A 19,614-nucleotide genomic window follows, 5' to 3' on the forward strand; every position below is an offset into this window, starting at 1 on the left:
AGCATTTAAACTTACAAAGTACATGTATGTACATATGGGAAAAAAATTTTGGTCCGCACGAAAATCACAGTTCCTCCAGGAAATCAAACTGTCTGTGTCTATATAAACATGACAATATCTTTAACTTTAGTAATTTGAACAAAACCCTATTTGCTAAAGGACCTTAAGTTTTGAAATTTAACACTATACTATTGCCAAAATCACTTAAGGTTAATTTACATAATAAAGAACTAAATGTTGTATTGAAAAAATCAGGAAAATAGATCAGTACAAATGGCAGATGTACTTAAGTAGTTTGACGTAGGTACAAAAATTTCAGCATTTTAAATTGTTCAAGGAACCTCTAATCTAATGGAACCAACACTTAACAAATGGAAGTAATGGCACACAATTGAATAAAAATGTTAAGTTAAATATGCAAACACTTGAGTTCACATTTCACAACTTACCTGTTTTCAATTGGACCTTTAAAGTTTGCATCATATTTTCTAGGCTTACCTAAAACAGATGTATACAAAACTGAAAGTAGAGTAATAAATATACTTTTTCTTGAAATTGATAGCACAGTACTAAGAAATCATAGTGCTGCAAAGTACAGAGCTATAATGGCCTGGGTAGGACACTGCACATGGATTAATGGAAGAAAAGAATTCTATACCAAATGCCAAAACTTGATCATATGGAACATGTTAAAAAAAAACAACAAAACTTGAGGCACTTAAATTACAGATGAGGAACATGAAATTACAGGTAGTAGAAAATAAACACAGAGGAATCAATATATTTCTTCATTATATGTACCGGTATACATTGTATATCTCAAAAAATAAAACACACTGCATTGAATTTTATGTTGGTATAAAATATGAATACCGTACACATTTAGAGTGTAAAAAAATTACAAATACATGTATTCATGTATTCTTTTATATTTAGACTTGCATGAAGCAAAATGTTTGAACTTCCAGTAGAAAAATAATCAATGATAAAATCCCCACTTTAATAGGTTTTATAATTTAAGATATCAGAAGTGAATGAACCTGTAGGCTTCAAATGATTAGTATAGAGCAACTCCACCTGGATAATATAATGAAACTACATGTACAATGCATTAAACTATTGATTGAATGAATATTCCATGAATGTCATATTAAACTTTTGCATTCTTGGTGTGATAGGCGTAGGCCTTATACTCTTGTACTACAATGTATGTATATTCAGGTACAATACTAACATTTATAATCGAAATAAAAAATCATTAAAAATTATATTAACCTGAAAATTGGATCAATCACAGATCACTTGATTTGAAGATTTGATAAAAAAAAACAATAAAAGAACAGCGGTCCAATGTCCCCTGTGAAAAAAAAATGAGGAAAACTTTAAATTCACTGAAATTTTCTAAGTCCAAGGGCCATAACTTCCATAAAAAGCAATCAAACATAACCAAAGTTGAATTTAATCTGTAACTTCTCATAGTAAGACTACATGCAAAATAAAAAATCAAATGGTAAAAGTATTACAAAAAAAAGTGTGGAAAACTGTAAATTCTCTGAAATTTTCTAAGTCCAAGGGGCATAACTTCCGTAAAAATCATTTAACTGTAACCAAAGTTATACTTAATCTGTAACTCTTCATAATAAGGCCACATACCAAAAACAAAACCAAACTTATTTGGTAAAAGCATAACAAAAAAAGTGCGGAAAATGCGGACGGATGGCATTTCTATGTCCACTTGTGACGCATCGAGGGGGACAAAAATACAAGAATTTTGGGAAAATTTTAAATTGAGCTCTTCAAAGAAGCCACACTTTGTCATGATGTAAAACAGAATTATAGTACAGGATCTAGATAAGAGCAATTGGCAATTGAAATAAAATGTCAAATGGATCAACACCCATATAAATGATTTTATTTTGCTAAGAGTTTCCAATTAAATACCAGAGAGAAGATAAGTGCATGTGCATGAATCCATTATATTGTGCTATGGTACCCTTTAAATGTACATGTATTAAGTACCATTAAATTGTTGTTTTTTTAAATCATGTTATCATAAATAAATCAGTCACATTTATTTGTATAAGACAGAAGCAGTAACATGTACCTATCGGTCCTCCATCCTTTACTCTACATGTACATGCATGTTCATTTGCACTATTTCATTTTCACTATTAAAGTTTTGTTTAAAAAAAAAAGATGGATGTTACATGTACTAACTAGTCCTTGAGCCCTTATATTTTACATGTATATCATTTAACAGTTCAAATCCCCACAGTTTACAGCAAATTGCAAGACCACCAATGAGAACATTAGTACATTGAACACAGTTTAAATTATCTTTCTCAATTTAACTTCTCTAAAAATTCTATCTACTTAAAATGAGAAAACCAAGTGCAATCTGATTAACAGCATCCTTCACATGTTCCAATTTAAGACTATATACACTGTATCTTATCTAAGATTTCATTTCTCATGATGTAATTATCAAATTAGAGCAAATGGAAGGTTTTTTTAAGGAAAATAGTGAAAAGACAAGAATGGTTGTGCACTTACGGTATTCTGGACGTTGGAACCTTTGCTCCTCTAAAGAATTTTTTTTTATTTTGTGCATTATTTGGGTAAAAAGTGAAAACAAAATAGACTAGAATTTCCTTTTTTAAAATATCTGGATCCACACCTGAATGTGTATAATATTTAATGCTTACAAAGAAAACAGACTGGACAAAAAACTTCTAAGTGATGAGGTGGAGCAGAAAATTATATGTAAATTTGTTCATTACATTAGGTAGGTCAATGACAATGAATTTAAAATATGCTACAATTGAATAAAAGCTGCCTAGCATTGAATACTTAGTCTCTTTATGATCTAATCATAAAGTAGAAGTACACCCAGAGAGGGAGGATTCTCTTACTTTAATTTTGGAGTCCAGTGGATCACAGTTATACAGAGTCCACTCCTCCCTCTTCATCCCCACTTCTCCTTAGTGTCTCTCTGAAAGAGAAGTCACTTCTCCCTGTTTTGCTCAGGCAGCTTGAGCCCTGATGTATTACATGTTTTATATCAAAAAAATACCTGAAAATTTGTTTGAATGAATTGGAGTAACAAGCAAACTAACTCTCAGACACAACAGTCAAGGTATGTATACAATAGGATGTATCATCCTACCCCTCAATCCCTATGACAATGTTACATTAAGCTGGAAACCTGAATTAAGGAAATTTGCCTTTTAATGCCACTTGGCTGGAAAAGTGAAAGACATTTATGATACATGTCAGCTGACCCAGTTTTAATGGGTCACACCTTCACCCACCATTAATTACATGTGTGATCCAAAGTGGGTCACAGTTTTTACCCATCAAATTCATCTTCTCAGAAAAAATGCCCTAAAAATGTTGCTGGATGTCATACTAGATGTATAAGTGACGCAACCTTCCAAATATTATCTGTAAATCAACACAACACGCTAATTAAATTTGCAAAGAATTAGACAGATAAAGCATCCATTGACTATCAATGTGTGTATCAGACAGAGAATAAGATAGATCAACACACTGAATGTAAGATGTACATTGTATTGAGTTCTTTACAGGCAATTTTGGGTGGTCATGGGCTCTGTGTGTTTTTTGATTGGTTTGATAAGTGCACTGCCATTTTCTCTCAATATCCCTAAATACATGTAAATTTTTAGTTCTTGCATGTGTCTTTAAATTGCTATACTGCCTTTTTTTCCATGGAATATGCCATACTTCCTTTTCCAAATATAGCTACAGGAAACACTTGATACATAAACTGCCTTAAAAAGTACCATAAGGAGGCAGGCCTAGGGTAAGGGATTTAACTCCTGAAATCGGTGATATGTTTGTATTATATTCAATTTCACCAAAGCCTATCAAGCTTTCATTTGAAACAGAAGGAAATCAGTCCAAGTTACTTTGATGCTTACATGAGCTGAATACAAACATTTCAATGATTGGTAAGAGTTGTGTCCCTTACCTTGGTCTAAATTAAAAAAAAAGATTTATACATGATTTGACTTCAGACAAGACAAGTTATGTTTCATGAGTAATATCTCATATCTTTGCATAGGGTGATAATCCACAACAACATGGGCCAAGGTTCTCACTAGGATTTTTACACGGTGAGTCCAGGGACTGATTCTTTTTGTCAATGGAATGTACATGTAATACTGTACATGTAAAAATAATGACTTTTACAATTTTGTTTAGAGCAGTGTTCTAGGCTTCCTATTTCCTGTTACCCGGGGGCTATTTTTGAGGCAACCACATCAGAGAATACTCAAGGACACTGAATCCCAAAGGGATTAAGGAAGTGCATGCAGTCATACACATGTACATGTAATTAAGTTACAACAATGAAAAAGTTCCCTGTCAAGTACTTCAGGATAAAGAAAATTCCATACAGTAGTTCAACGTACCATCTGAGGAACCAAAAGTCGAGCGTAACTGGTTTGTCACTTTCTAACTTTTTGAACATAATTATTTCTTGTTTGAAAAAGATATATATTATAAAACATCCATTGTATAAAAAAGATTTTTATAATGACTCTTGGTGTATTAAACATCTTACCGCCATTTTTCTGAAGTTCAATTTCACCATTTTCTTTGTCTTTAGAACCCATTGGTAGCCAGAATTATATTTACTAATCAGATCCGCTTTCACATTCAAAACGTGTTGTTGTTTTCTTTTTTTATCACCTGAGTCACGTGATAAAGGTGTTTCACTGATAACACTAAAACCTGTGTTGTTGACCCGAACATCTTTTATGACAGGACACAATGTTCATTCCAGGTCTGTCAAAGTGGAAAAGGTAAATATATTTTAACGAAGTTAAATAAAATATCCGAACGATTTCAAAGTTACAAAAAGAAAAGCATCGTGCCCGATTAGTCTCCCCAGTTCTCTCCCCTTTTCCAATTAATGAGTCATTTATACCATACTGTGTAAGAATCAGGCAATATATTATCGTTGGCACGTCATTTTCTCAGTTTAGTCTTTTTTGCCAATCATCCGAAAAACTATTTAATTTTTTTTTTCTTGGGGGTGTGGGGAAACTTTCCAGCCATTAATTTTTCCACAGTGCGTTTCAGCTAAATTTAAAATATCAATATTTTATATAGGCAAACTTTACAAACAGTTTAATAGTTATTTTTAGTAGTTATGGTATAAATACTTGGGTGATGCAATAAAATCTCTGCGATTTTTCTTCAAGTGCCAAATGCAGAGTATACATATTTTGCTCGACTTTAAGACAGTGAAGTAAATTACAAGCGTGCATGACTCATTTAAATTTGTACTAAAATATTATGTTCTTTTTAATTTTGCAAAAGCACAACATAAATGTCGATTTTTAATTTTTTTTAACAAAACACTTTTATAAGGTAAAGCTTATGAAGAAAATTCCCGACCGTGCGAGACTCGAAAGCCGGGTAGCCAAGCGTTAAAAAACCTTCAGTCAGTCTGTAGAAAATTCATTAAAATCTTTATCAAGATACAAAAAAAAAAAAGAAAAAAAAATCAAACCTCGTGATAGCTGAGGATTTCCGTAGAAAATACTGTGAGCAAAGCTCGCTATTTGAAAACAAAACAAAAACAAAAACGAAAACAAAAACAAAAACAAAAACAAAAACAAAAACAAAAACAAAACAAAACAAAACAATAAAACAAAACAAAAACAAACAAAAAACAAACAAACAAAAAACAAAACAAAAAACAAAGGCATCGTCTGATAAAATAAGGTAATGGCCCCAAATAAACGGCAATTGGCTTGAAAAGAGTAACATCATAAAAAATATATATTTAATTTGGACAACAGCATGTAATGAACACGATGTACAGGTCCTATGCTACAGACATTTCATGAGAGACATTCTCTGCATTAAGGACCAACTATATATATCATTAATACAGGTATTTATTAACATATTCTTTAAAATATTTTTCAGGACAATGTTTTATATCTTGGCAATAGTCCATTAAAGTCTGAAACTTCCCACTATTGGTGAGCTTTCCATTAACATGCCGAGAAACACCCCTATGACCGCACAGCTTTTCGCAAATTTTGTTCCCAGCGTAAAACAATACCTTCAACAAGACAAGATTCAATGATTTTCTTACAATTTCTGCATTGCTGGTGTTTGATAATGTACTTAAATTATAGCGTTTGTATTTTCCATCATACAAAGAAACTGAGTGCCATTTTCATACCAAAGTTAATGTTCAGGTTACCATTCTTGGTTACCACTATCTTCTACTAAATTCTAATTATGATCATGCTTCATCTTGCGCTTGGTTCTTTAATTTGTTAAACTGAAAGTTATTATCTAGAGGTCTGGTCAACATCTTCATTTTATTATTCTAAGTTTTCTTTCGACAATTTAATACCAGGTAAAACGGATCGGTTTGGTCTCTTGCAGGTACAAATACGTTAAAAATATTCGATTATTTTTACACCTACGGGTATTGCATTTGTAAGGGGGGGGTATTTGACTTATTAATTTCTACCACTGCCACCATGTTGATTGCATGCCAGCGACAAACCATTTTAGCAAAATCGCTTAATTTGTAGCTGGCGTTCCATAGACATCCTTTATTTGTTTGCAAAGTTTCAAGTGACAACCTCCTCATCGTTGAAATTACTTGTATTCCAAGTTTTCATTTGATAAAACAATTGTGTACTTACTCATCCAGAGACTCTTCTTTGTGGTCTGCAGTGTCATACAATTCTGGAGGGCCTTCTTAGGGCAGGTAATATAGCTCCTATCTCCTACTTTCATAGCGAGTAGCTTAGTTTACTTCAGGGAATACACTATTCGATGAATGTCTTATGTAGCATTATAAGAAAGTGGACAATCAACAAGAAGATATAAGAAAGAGTGTGTGTTTGGGGGCGGGTTATAGTGCTCCAAATGAATGAATAGTTTTCGAGTTTTTTTTGTTTATATCAATACAATACATGCAAATACTTTATTGTTGAAGATGCCAGTTAGCGTAGAAGGGTAATCAAGGGAACCAAGGTTATAGCGGTAATCAAAAGAATGTAATCCAGGGACAAAGACCAGACATGGAAAACAGACATTCACAACAAAGAACATACAGTAACTAAAGTCATACATACAAAGTAACAAAAGTAAATGAGCAACTCGGACTCCACTAAGAACTGGGAGCATGGACCAGGTGCACCGGTAGGGTAAGCGTCATCTGCTTTTCTAGAAACGCCCGCCGAGTTGCTCATAAAAAGTTGAAAAGAAATGGAAAAAAATTGAAAAGAATTTCATTCATTGATTGCATTGATTGGAATGATTTTTACATATAATTACACCATAATTGTATAACACTAAGTAATTGTCATTGTGTAAGGCTGACTAAAGTAGCACAACAAGCACAGTGATCTCCATGCAGTTTCACCAAGTGTTTTTGTCCTATTACACCGTTAAGCGAAAAAAAATACTACTTGTTAGAATAACAACTAAGATTAATGCGAAAATAAAACTCTAAATTAAGATGGAAGACATTTATATCTAATTCAGCTCTTCTTCTCTTAAGGAAAACAGGCTGTTTGTTAAAGTGTAGAAAATTATTATATAAAAAGACACCCTCTGCTGACATAAGCCATATAAATTTATCCAAAGCATCCAAATATTTTAAATTGACATATTTATTTTCTATGATATCTAGTGTTTCCATTCTAGCATGATCTAGAACAGGAATGTATCTCATCTTCAACATAGTTACAAATTACAAGTTCTCTGCTCTGCTGGTATACTAGCATTAAAATATCTACCACGCTCTATTTCCAAATTACAAATTTCGAGCATGCATGTGTTTTTCCCGTCATTTATAGTCAATTTACAAATCACAAGTACTCTTAATCATTATCAATCCATTTTTTTTAAAACTAAAATTTCAAATATATAAAAACAAGAAAATCGACCCAATTCAAAATAAAATATTTCAGGGTATAAAATTTCAAACGATCTCGGATTATCCCTCTTTGAAAGACTTTTTCCTAATATGGCATAAATGAAATTAAGTCAGATTCGAAACAAAAAACCAACATTGCCCAATGCAATTTTTATTTGTGGCTAATTCTCGATCTTTCAATACTACTGTTATTACAACCACACATTCGTAAACACAAAACATAATGATCTAAAGCTTTTATTTTGTGTTAAAATAAAATATCTCCCTGAATCACAGTTAATTGCCACAACTTTCATGGTTGTCTTAAATGATGGACAGTGGACAGGTAAATGGTTCCCTAGTGAAGTACCAAGAAGGCGTACGTGGCCGTTGGATGACCCCCGAGATATTCGAATACTTTTGAAAGATCAATGTAGACAATATTTTAATTGCAAGAAAAGCACTAATGATTTACGAATTCTTTTCTCAAAATGAATTTTATGAACGATTTTATTATTTCATGAAGTAATAAATACCCTATAAACAGAAAGTTCGTTGGAAAAATCAATAACATGTGCTCTTGCCTTTTCATACTGAATAAAAATTTAGGTTGATATTTCACGATGTTGGCCTTTCACATACAAAAGCTGGATAAATGTGTCATAAAAGAGACTAGAAACATGAGATAGTAATCACTACGATCATCGCATAGTTCATAGAATTAAGATGTGATTTTTTAAAAGAATTCCATTCACTTTAGATGTATATTTTTAATGTCGTCATGTTCTGACATTTAGCGACCTTTAAGTGCAGCTCTGCCTTAAAACCAGGCAGAAGCTTATGATTAGTGATTCATGCATTTCTTAATCCCAAAAAATTATTGATTGGAAATCCTTCAGTAAACCTCAAAGAAACTGTTTTTAAAAAATAAAAATGCAATTGAAAGTTGCCCACTGGAGATATTATTAACACTTGACAGTTGGTTACATTCTACTCCAGAAAATAACGTGAAAATTTTCCGCCGGAATTTTTACATTATAACCAATCAAAAATATTTCACGATTTATATCAGATCAGAGGAAATGAACATATGAAGAGTTGTATTAGAACGATTGTATTTATTTGAACAATTTCATTCATTATCTTGAGATATGATGAATCACCCCCTGCATGCCTGGTTTTTAGAAAGAACCATACTTTAGTGCTAAAGTTAAGCAATCCACTCTTGCGACAAAATTCCATACTCGTTTGATACAATTCAAGTTCCACTTCTATGCAACAGTTATGTGTCTGGGATATATACGTATACATGGCACATTTTCGTTCGTTTATTCACTTTCGTTTCAATTAACGTCTGTTCGTTTATGATAACGTCCGCGCGCTCGTGTAGGTTAACGTCTGCTTGTTTAGATTAACGTCCGCTCGTTTAGGTTAACAGTTTTGATAAGAACTGCCCGTGTTAACTGTTGTTTCTGGTTCTGTTGTATTTCATCAAAGAAATTCATTTTTCCTCTGCCGAATTTTCATTTATATTCAAAGCTCACGAAAAAGATAAAGTTAGGATGATGTCATGAGTCGTAGTTGTAACTTATTCAACTACCAAATCCTATTTTAGAATATCAAATAAAGATGGTTTTATTATTCCTTAATATGCTTTCAAATCCAGCTAGATACATATACTATTTTAAGCAGTACCTCTATAATATGTTTTAAGTATCATTCTGTGTAAGAATCAGGCAATGGGTGGCACATGATATTTCTCAATATGATCTTTTTCCCCTAAAATATATTCAATACATCTAGAAAACAACTGAACAGCTATTTAAATTTATCCTAAAGCATCATTGACGTGTATATTTTTTGAATGCTTATATAAGGAAAAAGTGCGGGAAAATTTCCCCGTCATTTTTCCATAGTGCATTTCAACTAAATTTGACCTATCAATATCTTAAAAAGACTTTACTTTACAAACACTTTGACAGTAATTTCTTGAAATTATGAGGTATAAATACTTAGATAATGCAATAAAATCATTGTGTATTTTTTCTTCATGTGCCAAAACTTCTACACATTTCCCTGATTCTTAAACGGAGAAATACTTAATTACATTATAGACTCAACATTATTTTCTTAGTTTTTTTCATTTGCGTTTAATGCTCCGGATACAACTCCCTTTAAATAATAAGAATAGCATAATAATAATTATAAATCAGCAATAACTGAATAATTGAGCTCATAAGTTCATAAATTGGTGCTATGAACGTTTATCGCCAACAATGGTTTCAACGTATATGCATGGTCTTTGGTTTTGCCAAGTTAAATACATAGTAAAATTTCTGTGGTAGTATAGTTAATCGAGGTACAGAAAAACAAGTATTCTAAAGGAGTTCAAAATATAAGTTCAAAACACATAGCGGAGAATGGAAGAGTAATCAAGGGAACCAAGGTTATAGTGGTAATCAAAAGAATGCAATCCAGGGACAAAGACCCGACATGGAAAGTACCATGACAAATTAAAACGAAGTGTTCAAATGTATCAGTGTAACTTTATCCACATTTCACACAAGTTCTGGTGTCAGATTGTTGTAGATTAATCATGAGATTCTACCGGAAATCAAATGAATGTAATCAAGGGACAAAGACCAGGCATTGAAAACAGACACACACAACCGCGAGTTGCTAATAATAAAAAAAACTAAGTCCAGGGTAGACGAAAAAGGAAAAGAAAACGTTGAACAAATCGGTTCTCATGGTGCAGATGGATATACCGTAACGATTCACGAGTTCATGATGTCGACCATAAAACTTCTGTAGTAAAGACTTCAATCTTGTAGCAACATAACCATATTCCAGAAGTATAATTTTGAGAAATCTAGCGCGGTACAAAAAGTCTGTGTAGTTACGTAGTTATGACGACATAAATTCCAAAGACTTTGACTGATATTACCATGGAATATTCTCAGACTTTTAAAAGTTTTGTAGTGCTGATTTAAATTTTTGTGAGAACTGATAGTATTTGGTTTTGATTCACTTAATAAATGCTGATACAAGTAAAACATAGTTATGTAAATATTGCATGATACCAAATATAATTTTTTTTTGTATATGCATTATAAGTGTTTTTTTTTTAACCCTATATCTCCTACCCTCTATCTCCTACCCTATATCGCATACCCTATATCTGCTACCCTATACCGCATATCCCACATCACGCCTCTAGACCTATATTGCATACCTTATACCACAAGTCTAAACCAATATCGCATACATGTACTTTATAACACTCTCCTAGACCTATATCGCATACCTTATATCACACCTCTAGACCTATATCGCATACATGTACCTTGTATCACACCCCTAGACCTATATCGCATACCTTATATCGCACCCTTTCACATACTATACTTGAAGTGTGGTTAAAATACATGTTATAATGAACATGTAATATGCAGTATACACCAAGTCATAATATAAGGAATGATAGTTGTTTTAAACTGATTAATATGTCAACAGTCTATTCATACTGTATAAAAAATCCATATATCACAAGGCTGATCGACAGTTATCTAATATAGCTTTGCTGTTTGAAGGAGCAAATAACTCTAGTGTTGAGTGATAACCTCTTAGAATCAACGCGAAAAACAGCATAAGTGTTAGTATTTGTAAGAATCAGGCAAAATGGGAAAAATCAGAAAAATGCATGTCAAAACTCCACCGATCTGATAATGTAATATCACTCAAGGATACTTTCTCTAGTCTATTTGGAAAGACTATTATTTAATATCGGCATCACTGGCTTTGCTCTGAAATTTTTTAATACAATGTTCGAAAAATGAGGTTTTTGACAGAGTTCTTCGCCCTTTAACTGTTCATTTTCAGTGTAATTCATTAAAATTATAATTCAATACACCAACATATGATATGGAAAATATTGTCTTTTTTCCATAATTATGATGGGGCAAACAATCAAATTACACTATCAAAATGATAGTTTTTTTTCATACCATGTTTCACACACTGCCTGATTCTTACAGAGACTAACACTTAAAATGTAAAAGCATATCCCTTCACAATCTTATCAGTATATTGTCTTTTCTTGACAAGTTGAACGAAGTTTTATTTTTGAATTCAATTCACACTTTCCGTTCCGTATAAATAATTAAGTTTTCTAAAAATTAATTATTTACTGATGAACTTTGCTATGCCCAAGAGATTCCTGTTGTGGACCAATTTGTTCATTTTGCAATCATGGAAGAATAATGAAGCTGGAAAATTAATAATTATTAGAGTTAAGCTCTAGAAAAGGGAAAAGAAAGAAAAGTAATAATGACACTTATTGCCGTGTGGGAATTTATGTATCTGTGTAAACTTGATTTCTACCAGATTAAGACCTTCTCATTGTGCTTTTAAAGTAATTTGAAATTGAATAGAGCTTAGTACACAGCTGTGACGTTTATTTGAGGAGTAGTTACATTTTCTATCACAAAAAGTTTGAATAGTTCCTGCTTCTTTCAAGAAATCCACCATGCTGCTATTTGAAGGTCAAGTCAAGCAAAAGAAGATGACTATGAAGACCATGAATGAAAGATCTAGACTGAGGTCATTCGTCATGTTTGAAGTGAACACTACAGGTCAGATAATCATGCTATTCTAGACACCCCTGTCCCAAAAGAACAGAGAATATAAACATTTAAGCAGGCCATTGGGAATGAATTTCACTATTTAATTTCATGTAAAAATGAAACAATAATAGAAATTCGTCTGAAATATATCTTAAGATATTACATCGGACACCCACAGGAATATAAAATGATACAGCTTCTTTTACTATCACAGAAATCCAAAACAGATGAAATTGCATAGTAGTGGAAGGACCAATAAAACAAAATTTCTATGTATTTTTTTCATCCAAAATTCAACTTCTCTAGGAAAGAAATGCATACCAATCCACATAGAAGTAGAGATATTAAAACTTTTGAAATAGGGAAAATTCATGGAAAAAAGCATGCAACATTAAAAGGACAAAAGTCGAAGATGAACACAGCACCAAGGAGCAAGCAATGAACTCAGGTGTTTCTGGAAGTTTGAATAGTTTCTGCTTCTTTCAAGAAATCCACCATGCTGCTATTTGAAGGTCAAGTCAAGCAAAAGAATATGACTATGAAGACTATGAATGGGAGATCTAGATTGAGGTCATGCGTCATATTTGAAATGAACACTACAGGTCAGCTAATCATGCAATTCTAGACACCCAGAGTGGCCTAAGTGGATACCACATGAAAACTATATTTTTAGTCAATGCCGACTTGAGTTTTACCTGGAATGATCAAATGCAAAAAAGAAAAATCTCGTATTTCAACAATTAAATGATCAATCTATACAATCTTGGTTTTGGAACATAAACAATTTATCCAGAGGTGAATTTTATTTTGATTTTTTATTAGAACCATTATTGTTAAAACTTGAACAATATGACATTTATCAAATATTCCCATTTGAAAATACCTATAGAAACATGCAAGTGGGCTCAGATTACAACAAAAGAACAGAGAATATAAACATTTAAGCAGGCCATTGGGAATGAATTTCACTATTTAATTTCATGTAAAAATGGAACAATAATAGAACTTCGTCTGAAATATATCTTAAGATATTACATCGGACACCCACAGGAATATAAAATGATACGGCTTCTTTTAATATCACAGAGAACTTGATATAAACTTGCTTCTTTTCTGTCTGCCAAAGTTGCCTTTAAGGAGGTAGAGCAAGGGTAAGGGTATAACTCTTAAAATCAGTGATCTGTTTGTATCATATTCAATTTCACCTAAGCCTTTCAAGCTTTCACTTGAAACAGAATGAAATCCACCAAGTTACTTTGATGCTTACATGAGATTGATAAAAACAGCCTGAATACAAACGTTCCAATGATTTTAAAGAGTTGTGTCTCTTACCTTAGGTCTACCTCCTTAGATAATCTTTACACTTGTTGTTCTATTTGATATACATTGTATTTAAGTTAGTTTATACATTATTCAAGTTGTTAAATTGTGAAAGTTGGAATATTGTTTTCCAATTGGAACATTATTATTCCAATGGGAATCATTATCAATTATTTGCTCCAATTAGAAGAAGTTTCCCCAATAGGAATTTTCTTTTCCAATTGAAAGTTTAAATAGTAAAATTGTACAAGGCATCTATTTAGTACTAACATAAAAAATACTCATTCTAAAACTGACCACATTTTATATCAATATACAGAACAATTGTTCCCTTTTTTACAAATCAAAAACTTGAATTCTCGAAATTAGAGTTGGAATGTAATGTAACAATTCACAAAAGTGGCTGAAAACATTTTTGAAAGTGTTATGGTTGGTATTTTTCTAAAAGGGATTTTTCAAATGATGTGATATATATTCTGAAGTATGTGTTTATTTTGCTGGAATCTAATAAAGACTTGGGCTAATCGAAACAAATAGCATATTGATATATTATCTATTTATTTTGCAATTGTCCTTTATATTTATGTCAACATCCAGTGTCCACAATGTTTGCTGTGGTATTGGCAAAATACATATACTTGATATGAATAGTAAAGAAAATAAAATCAGTTATTGTTCATGGAATGATTTTAAAGTTTAATTTATGAATGAAACTTGTGTAACATGTTGTCCTGAACTGTAAACCAGACTTTCCAATTACTTAATTTGCTGTGAAATAGGTCCCTTTTGTCTGGATTTGAGAATAAACTTTCACCTCAGAAACAGGGAGGCTCCCACAAAAGAGAAATCTAAGTACAGAGGTTTGTAATATATAGAAAAAAATCTGCACAAGGTATATTCTGTGATTCTAAAGTTCCGAATATTATGTAACCAGAAAAGAATCTCAAGGCAGTTACAATGACAAACATTATTTAGTATTCATGGCTTCTTTAATAACTATTTGAATTATTAATGTGTAACAGTAGTGTGTGTTTCCATTGTCATTTTGGAAATGGACACTTCATGTGGGTCAATCATGCTTTGATGACGACAGCAGTAGAAAAACTGTCCAGAGTGATGACCTTTATTCATTGGCAATATATTTTTGTCCCAGTAAAGTAGTGTGGAAAGACGCTGAACCCTTTCTAGAAAATCGGTTCATTGACAGTCGTATGAGTGGAGAGACAAATGAAATACATTCTGCAATAATTTGCGTAGTGTTCAAGATCTGTGCAGAGAAAAAGTAATATTTTTATATTTTTTTTCTACTATTAATCTTCCATAAGAACATGTGAATCTGAAGCAACTTTAAATCCTGTGCAAAAATAAAATTAACCAACGCACCGTAATTATCAATAAAAATTGGTCTTTTACCTTAAGTGTCTTAAACACATTAAATTAATATGCAAACACTGCAAAATAATTTTTAAAGACAAAAAATGTTTATATGCAGACGTCGACAAAACTGTTCGAAAGAAAAGAAAGATATTATCTACGAAAAGTACTGTTCCCTGGGGAGTGGTGATTGTTTCTTTGTTATAGACAGTAATATATATATATATAAAAAAGGTGTATTCAGCATCGTTAACTTAGATTATGAATGATAATCTTTTCATCAGATAATTTACTGTAATAGATGTAGGGGAAAATGAAAATAATGGATGGCTTAATTCAAATTTTTTTTCCATATTATAACAAACTTGAAACATTTGTGCGCATATTGATTCGAATGTACTGAACTAGCACTGTAGCTAAGAATCATGCAAAATGTGATACATGGTTGGAAAGCCTACATATTTTTATTTTTGATATTTTGTTTGAATTGCCACAGTAAACAGAAATTAACATTCGGTTTTTCATATAACCCATGTTCTTAGAAGATAAAAATTGAATAGAATGCACTGCAAATTTCAAAATTAAGGGAGATCACTCTGTAAATGACGCTCAAATACAATAGAATCCATTGGATTTTCCATTTTGATTATCTTCTAAGAGCTAAAACAATTTAATTACAAAAAATAAAACTGTGTAATTTTTTGGGGTATATTACATATTACTGATATTGCATGATTCTTACAAAGACAGATACATAATATTTGAAATGATCAATCTCTTTCATCGTGAAAGGGTAATGACAAAATTATCATACTGACAAGCAAAAAAAAAAAAAAAACTTCAGTGAATAGTCAAAAGGAATTGTAAAAAAGGAAAGTCCATGAAACAATATCAAGGCAAAAAAACCGAAAGTTAGAAAAACACCCTCAATGGTACTGACTGGTGAGGGAATTTCCGATAGAAATGGTGGTTTGGGAAGATAGAAGTTTTATTATCTTACTCTATTGGAAAGCGTAAACAGCAAAAATATACTACATTACAAATTATCTTAACATACATTAGCATGGATTTGGATTAGATGGATGTGCACAATTTTTTTCACATTCCACCTGAAAAGCATTATACCCGTCGTCAAGCATTAAGGCTCATATACTAGATAATCACGTGATTACAATTGAAAAAAAATAATCTGCTTACATTTATGAGCAATGAGAAAGTAATAAAATCATTTTTTTTATCGCCCAGTAGGCCAACCATTACACATAAACTTTCTAAGTATTTATAAATTTACATCACATTTATTCAATAATGAGAACATTACTGAACTAATAATGATAAATCGAGAAGGGAGGTGATCTGGCAAAATCAAAGATTAACAGACAAAAATTAGCTACGTTCTCAACAAGGCACAGGCAAAATATGAACTGGTGGGTAAAATAAGGTTTTATTTGTGTGGATAGTAAAGCCTCCTGCTTCCATAGTAGTCCCGATCTAAGTTAATATTATGCACATAAGAGTCGAATTTGGTAATACAGTATTTATCTCCGAATTATGTATAACAGCTTGTGTAACGAAATCCTACTGTATCACCACAAACATCAGCTAAAAAGTATTGATCACGTTTACGAGATATAACTATAAAATCTGACTGGTCGAAAGCATCGCCGTGAAGCCCATGCTCGTTTTTATGATGTTGAAATGAAATATCTGGAGTTGATATTTTACGATATTCACCTTTCATTCCTTATTGGACTTATACTTTTCAAATAAATGTGAACGTTTTGACTTTTCATTCCATATTTGTGTAATTCAATATATTAAAATGATCGTTTACGTTAGCTTTCTCACATTTTAAAGGAACTGTATGAATATACATGTATAGTAAATTCCTGTATTGTTGTACGTGTGCTTCCAGGAGAAACGCCTCATCAACTGAATTAGGACAAAATAAATAGAAAGATCTGAATTCCAAAATAAATTGTATACAAGAAAAATAGTATCGACTTGGGAACCCAAACCCAACACCGAGAATTTCTTCGAAACGATATGCATCTTTTCCCCGTTTGTCCCTCGAAGTAGTATTGTCAAATGAATGTATATTCATACTACATACATGCATATTGGAAATAAGATGTGGTATGAAATAGGATGATACACGTCTTTATAACAAAAAATCTCAATCCAATTTTATGCTAGTGCTACTTGAACTCGTTCATAAATAATAAAAATATATTATTATCCTGTACAAGTATCCTTCAAGTTTTTTTGAATTCGCACAACCTATAGAAATACCAGCGGCTAGCTGATTCTGGATCATACGTGATAGAACAACATAACGCGAATCGTTATTTTAACTCTATAATGGCATAAATATGAAAAATAAAAGAAATTTTCATGTTCAGGATTTTTTTTGTGATTTGAATTTGTTTTGTCCAGATGTGCTTTTTTCCAGCTTATTGTAAAAATGTACTGTAGGTTATTTTTCGTTACGTAGAAAAGATTATTTTATGACCTTGTTTACGCATTGGAGTCTCACATAGTCATCAAGATTTATCTAGAATTTCCACAAATACATCTTGTTGAATCTAGCGAGCTACAGTAGTTCTTAGGAAACTTTGTTTGTTTGAATAAACAATGGTAACAGATAACGTGATTTAAAGTGAATTTACCTAAGCATTCAGACATTCATGACAAAGAGTCTGAAATCTTGCCTTTCACACTTTTAATTGTGAGTGTCTTTACTAATTAAAGTATAAAGTTTACAGGTATTATTTGCTTACACCTCATTCATCGGTAGAAAAAAGTGAATAGGCATGACTGTTTAAAGTAATCAGGAACTAGTGACGATGTATATGTTTCACTCATAATTATTTAATCCTGTAACCGTTATGGGGTGTTTTGTTTTTATGCGTCAACGGTTTATCTTTAATTCTTTTAAATCTTGACATCTACAGCATTGTTTACATATAACCGTTCATGAATAGCTCATGAATTCAAAAAGAATCACCACACTTTCCATCCTGAAATAAAGCTCTATTAAATCTATGAAAACAAGGCGCCGTCTACATTTTATAATGACATGTTTCTAATTTGAATTCAATTTTTACAAAGCTCCCTCTTAAAATTCAAGTACAACATCATGACAATAAGTCAAATGATAGAAATGCTAGTCTGGTATATTGCTTTTGTTTTATACATTTCTAGAAAAAAATGTCGACTCGACATTGCTAGTTTTGTCGTTGTGATCAAATAGTATATGACCCCAGACCATATAAATCAGTTGATAACAAGTGGAGTAATATCAATTCTTCATAGACATTTGTTAAGATCCCCCAAAGGGTCAGTCTGCAGTTATATCGTAATATTTTAGGGATACTTTTTAAACAATTAGCAACACGTTTAATTGACAGATTAATTTTTACCATATTCAAAATATATACGCTACAACAAATTTTTAATGTTATGTTTCACTTTCAAGCATATTTTTAATAGAAGATGTATTCTTTTTTTAACTTGAGCTTTTTGAGCACCAATTTCTACACATACTGGGACCTGTTTACAACTTCTTTCTCTGCTATTTCAATTTCAGTATGATATAACGTTCATTCAAAAAACTGTTTTATGTACCTGGAGTATATGGGGTCAACTATTTCGCTGTACCTGTGTATAATAATTGTGGGATAGTAAACACACAAAAGCTGGAAACTTTACATTTCGAAGTTGCTAGAATAATAATTGGCTTATCGATTTTCACCAAATCGGAGCAAGTGTATCGCAAAATTGGATGGAAAAAACTAGAAAATCGACAAAAACGTAAGAGATCAAATTGATTTCATAAAATATGTAATAAATTGGCACCAAATTATTTACGAGATAAAACGCCATTGACGATTCAGTCTACTACAGTAAATCCGCTTTGGAATGGTGAAGATATTCTTCCCATTTGACTCGTGAATTTTATTTTCCACTAACAATAGTCGAGTGGTATAAACTAGACAGATCATTAAGAGAGATCCAAAAGATTTCATTCGTTTTTACTGAACACTACTGGTTAATTAACTGCTCCTAAACATTTGTTTTGCTACTGTTCAAGAAATTGATAATTCAACTTCGCAATTCTTCATCCCTATTAAATTTTGACGTGTATAAAGTTAATATCATACTAAGTCCACCGTGCCAATATGGTTATATTTTTGTCTCTTTGTCATATTCACCTATCCATTCTCGTTATATAAACATTAAGTATTTATTTCTAAAAAAATTCTGTGTTTCATACAAAAATACGAATTCTCACATTACCAACATTTCGTGCAACACATAGGCTGCGTCTTTTCAATAATACGAAGAAACTCGTCCTATTAAAATCTAAATAAA

At 31.9% G+C, this 19,614-nt stretch overlaps 1 protein-coding gene and 1 long non-coding RNA gene across 2 annotated transcripts in view; one reads left to right on the plus strand and one right to left on the minus strand.

Annotated features, from left to right (window-relative positions):
* LOC148611594 (choline transporter-like protein 2) overlaps positions 1-4,726 on the minus strand; it is a 27,153-nt gene extending 22,427 nt beyond the window's left edge. The window contains exons 1-2 of the mRNA XM_088592300.1: positions 4,589-4,726; positions 450-498 (exon numbers count right to left, since the gene is read on the minus strand). Coding sequence (XP_088448426.1) covers positions 450-498; positions 4,589-4,640 — 101 coding nt within the window. The 5' untranslated portion in view covers positions 4,641-4,726. The remainder of the gene's footprint in view (positions 1-449; positions 499-4,588) is intronic.
* LOC148611595 (uncharacterized) lies at positions 4,727-14,550 on the plus strand. The gene is made up of 3 exons (XR_015924158.1): positions 4,727-4,829; positions 5,835-5,929; positions 12,441-14,550. It is a non-coding gene; the product is annotated as an uncharacterized LOC148611595 (long non-coding RNA).
* The last annotated feature ends 5,064 nt before the right edge of the window (positions 14,551-19,614 follow it).

The sequence above is a fragment of the Perna viridis genome, chromosome 7, assembly GCF_037379345.1.
Source record: "Perna viridis isolate PV_CMFRI_1.1 ecotype Kerala chromosome 7, ASM3737934v1, whole genome shotgun sequence".
NCBI lineage: Eukaryota > Metazoa > Mollusca > Bivalvia > Mytilida > Mytilidae > Perna > Perna viridis.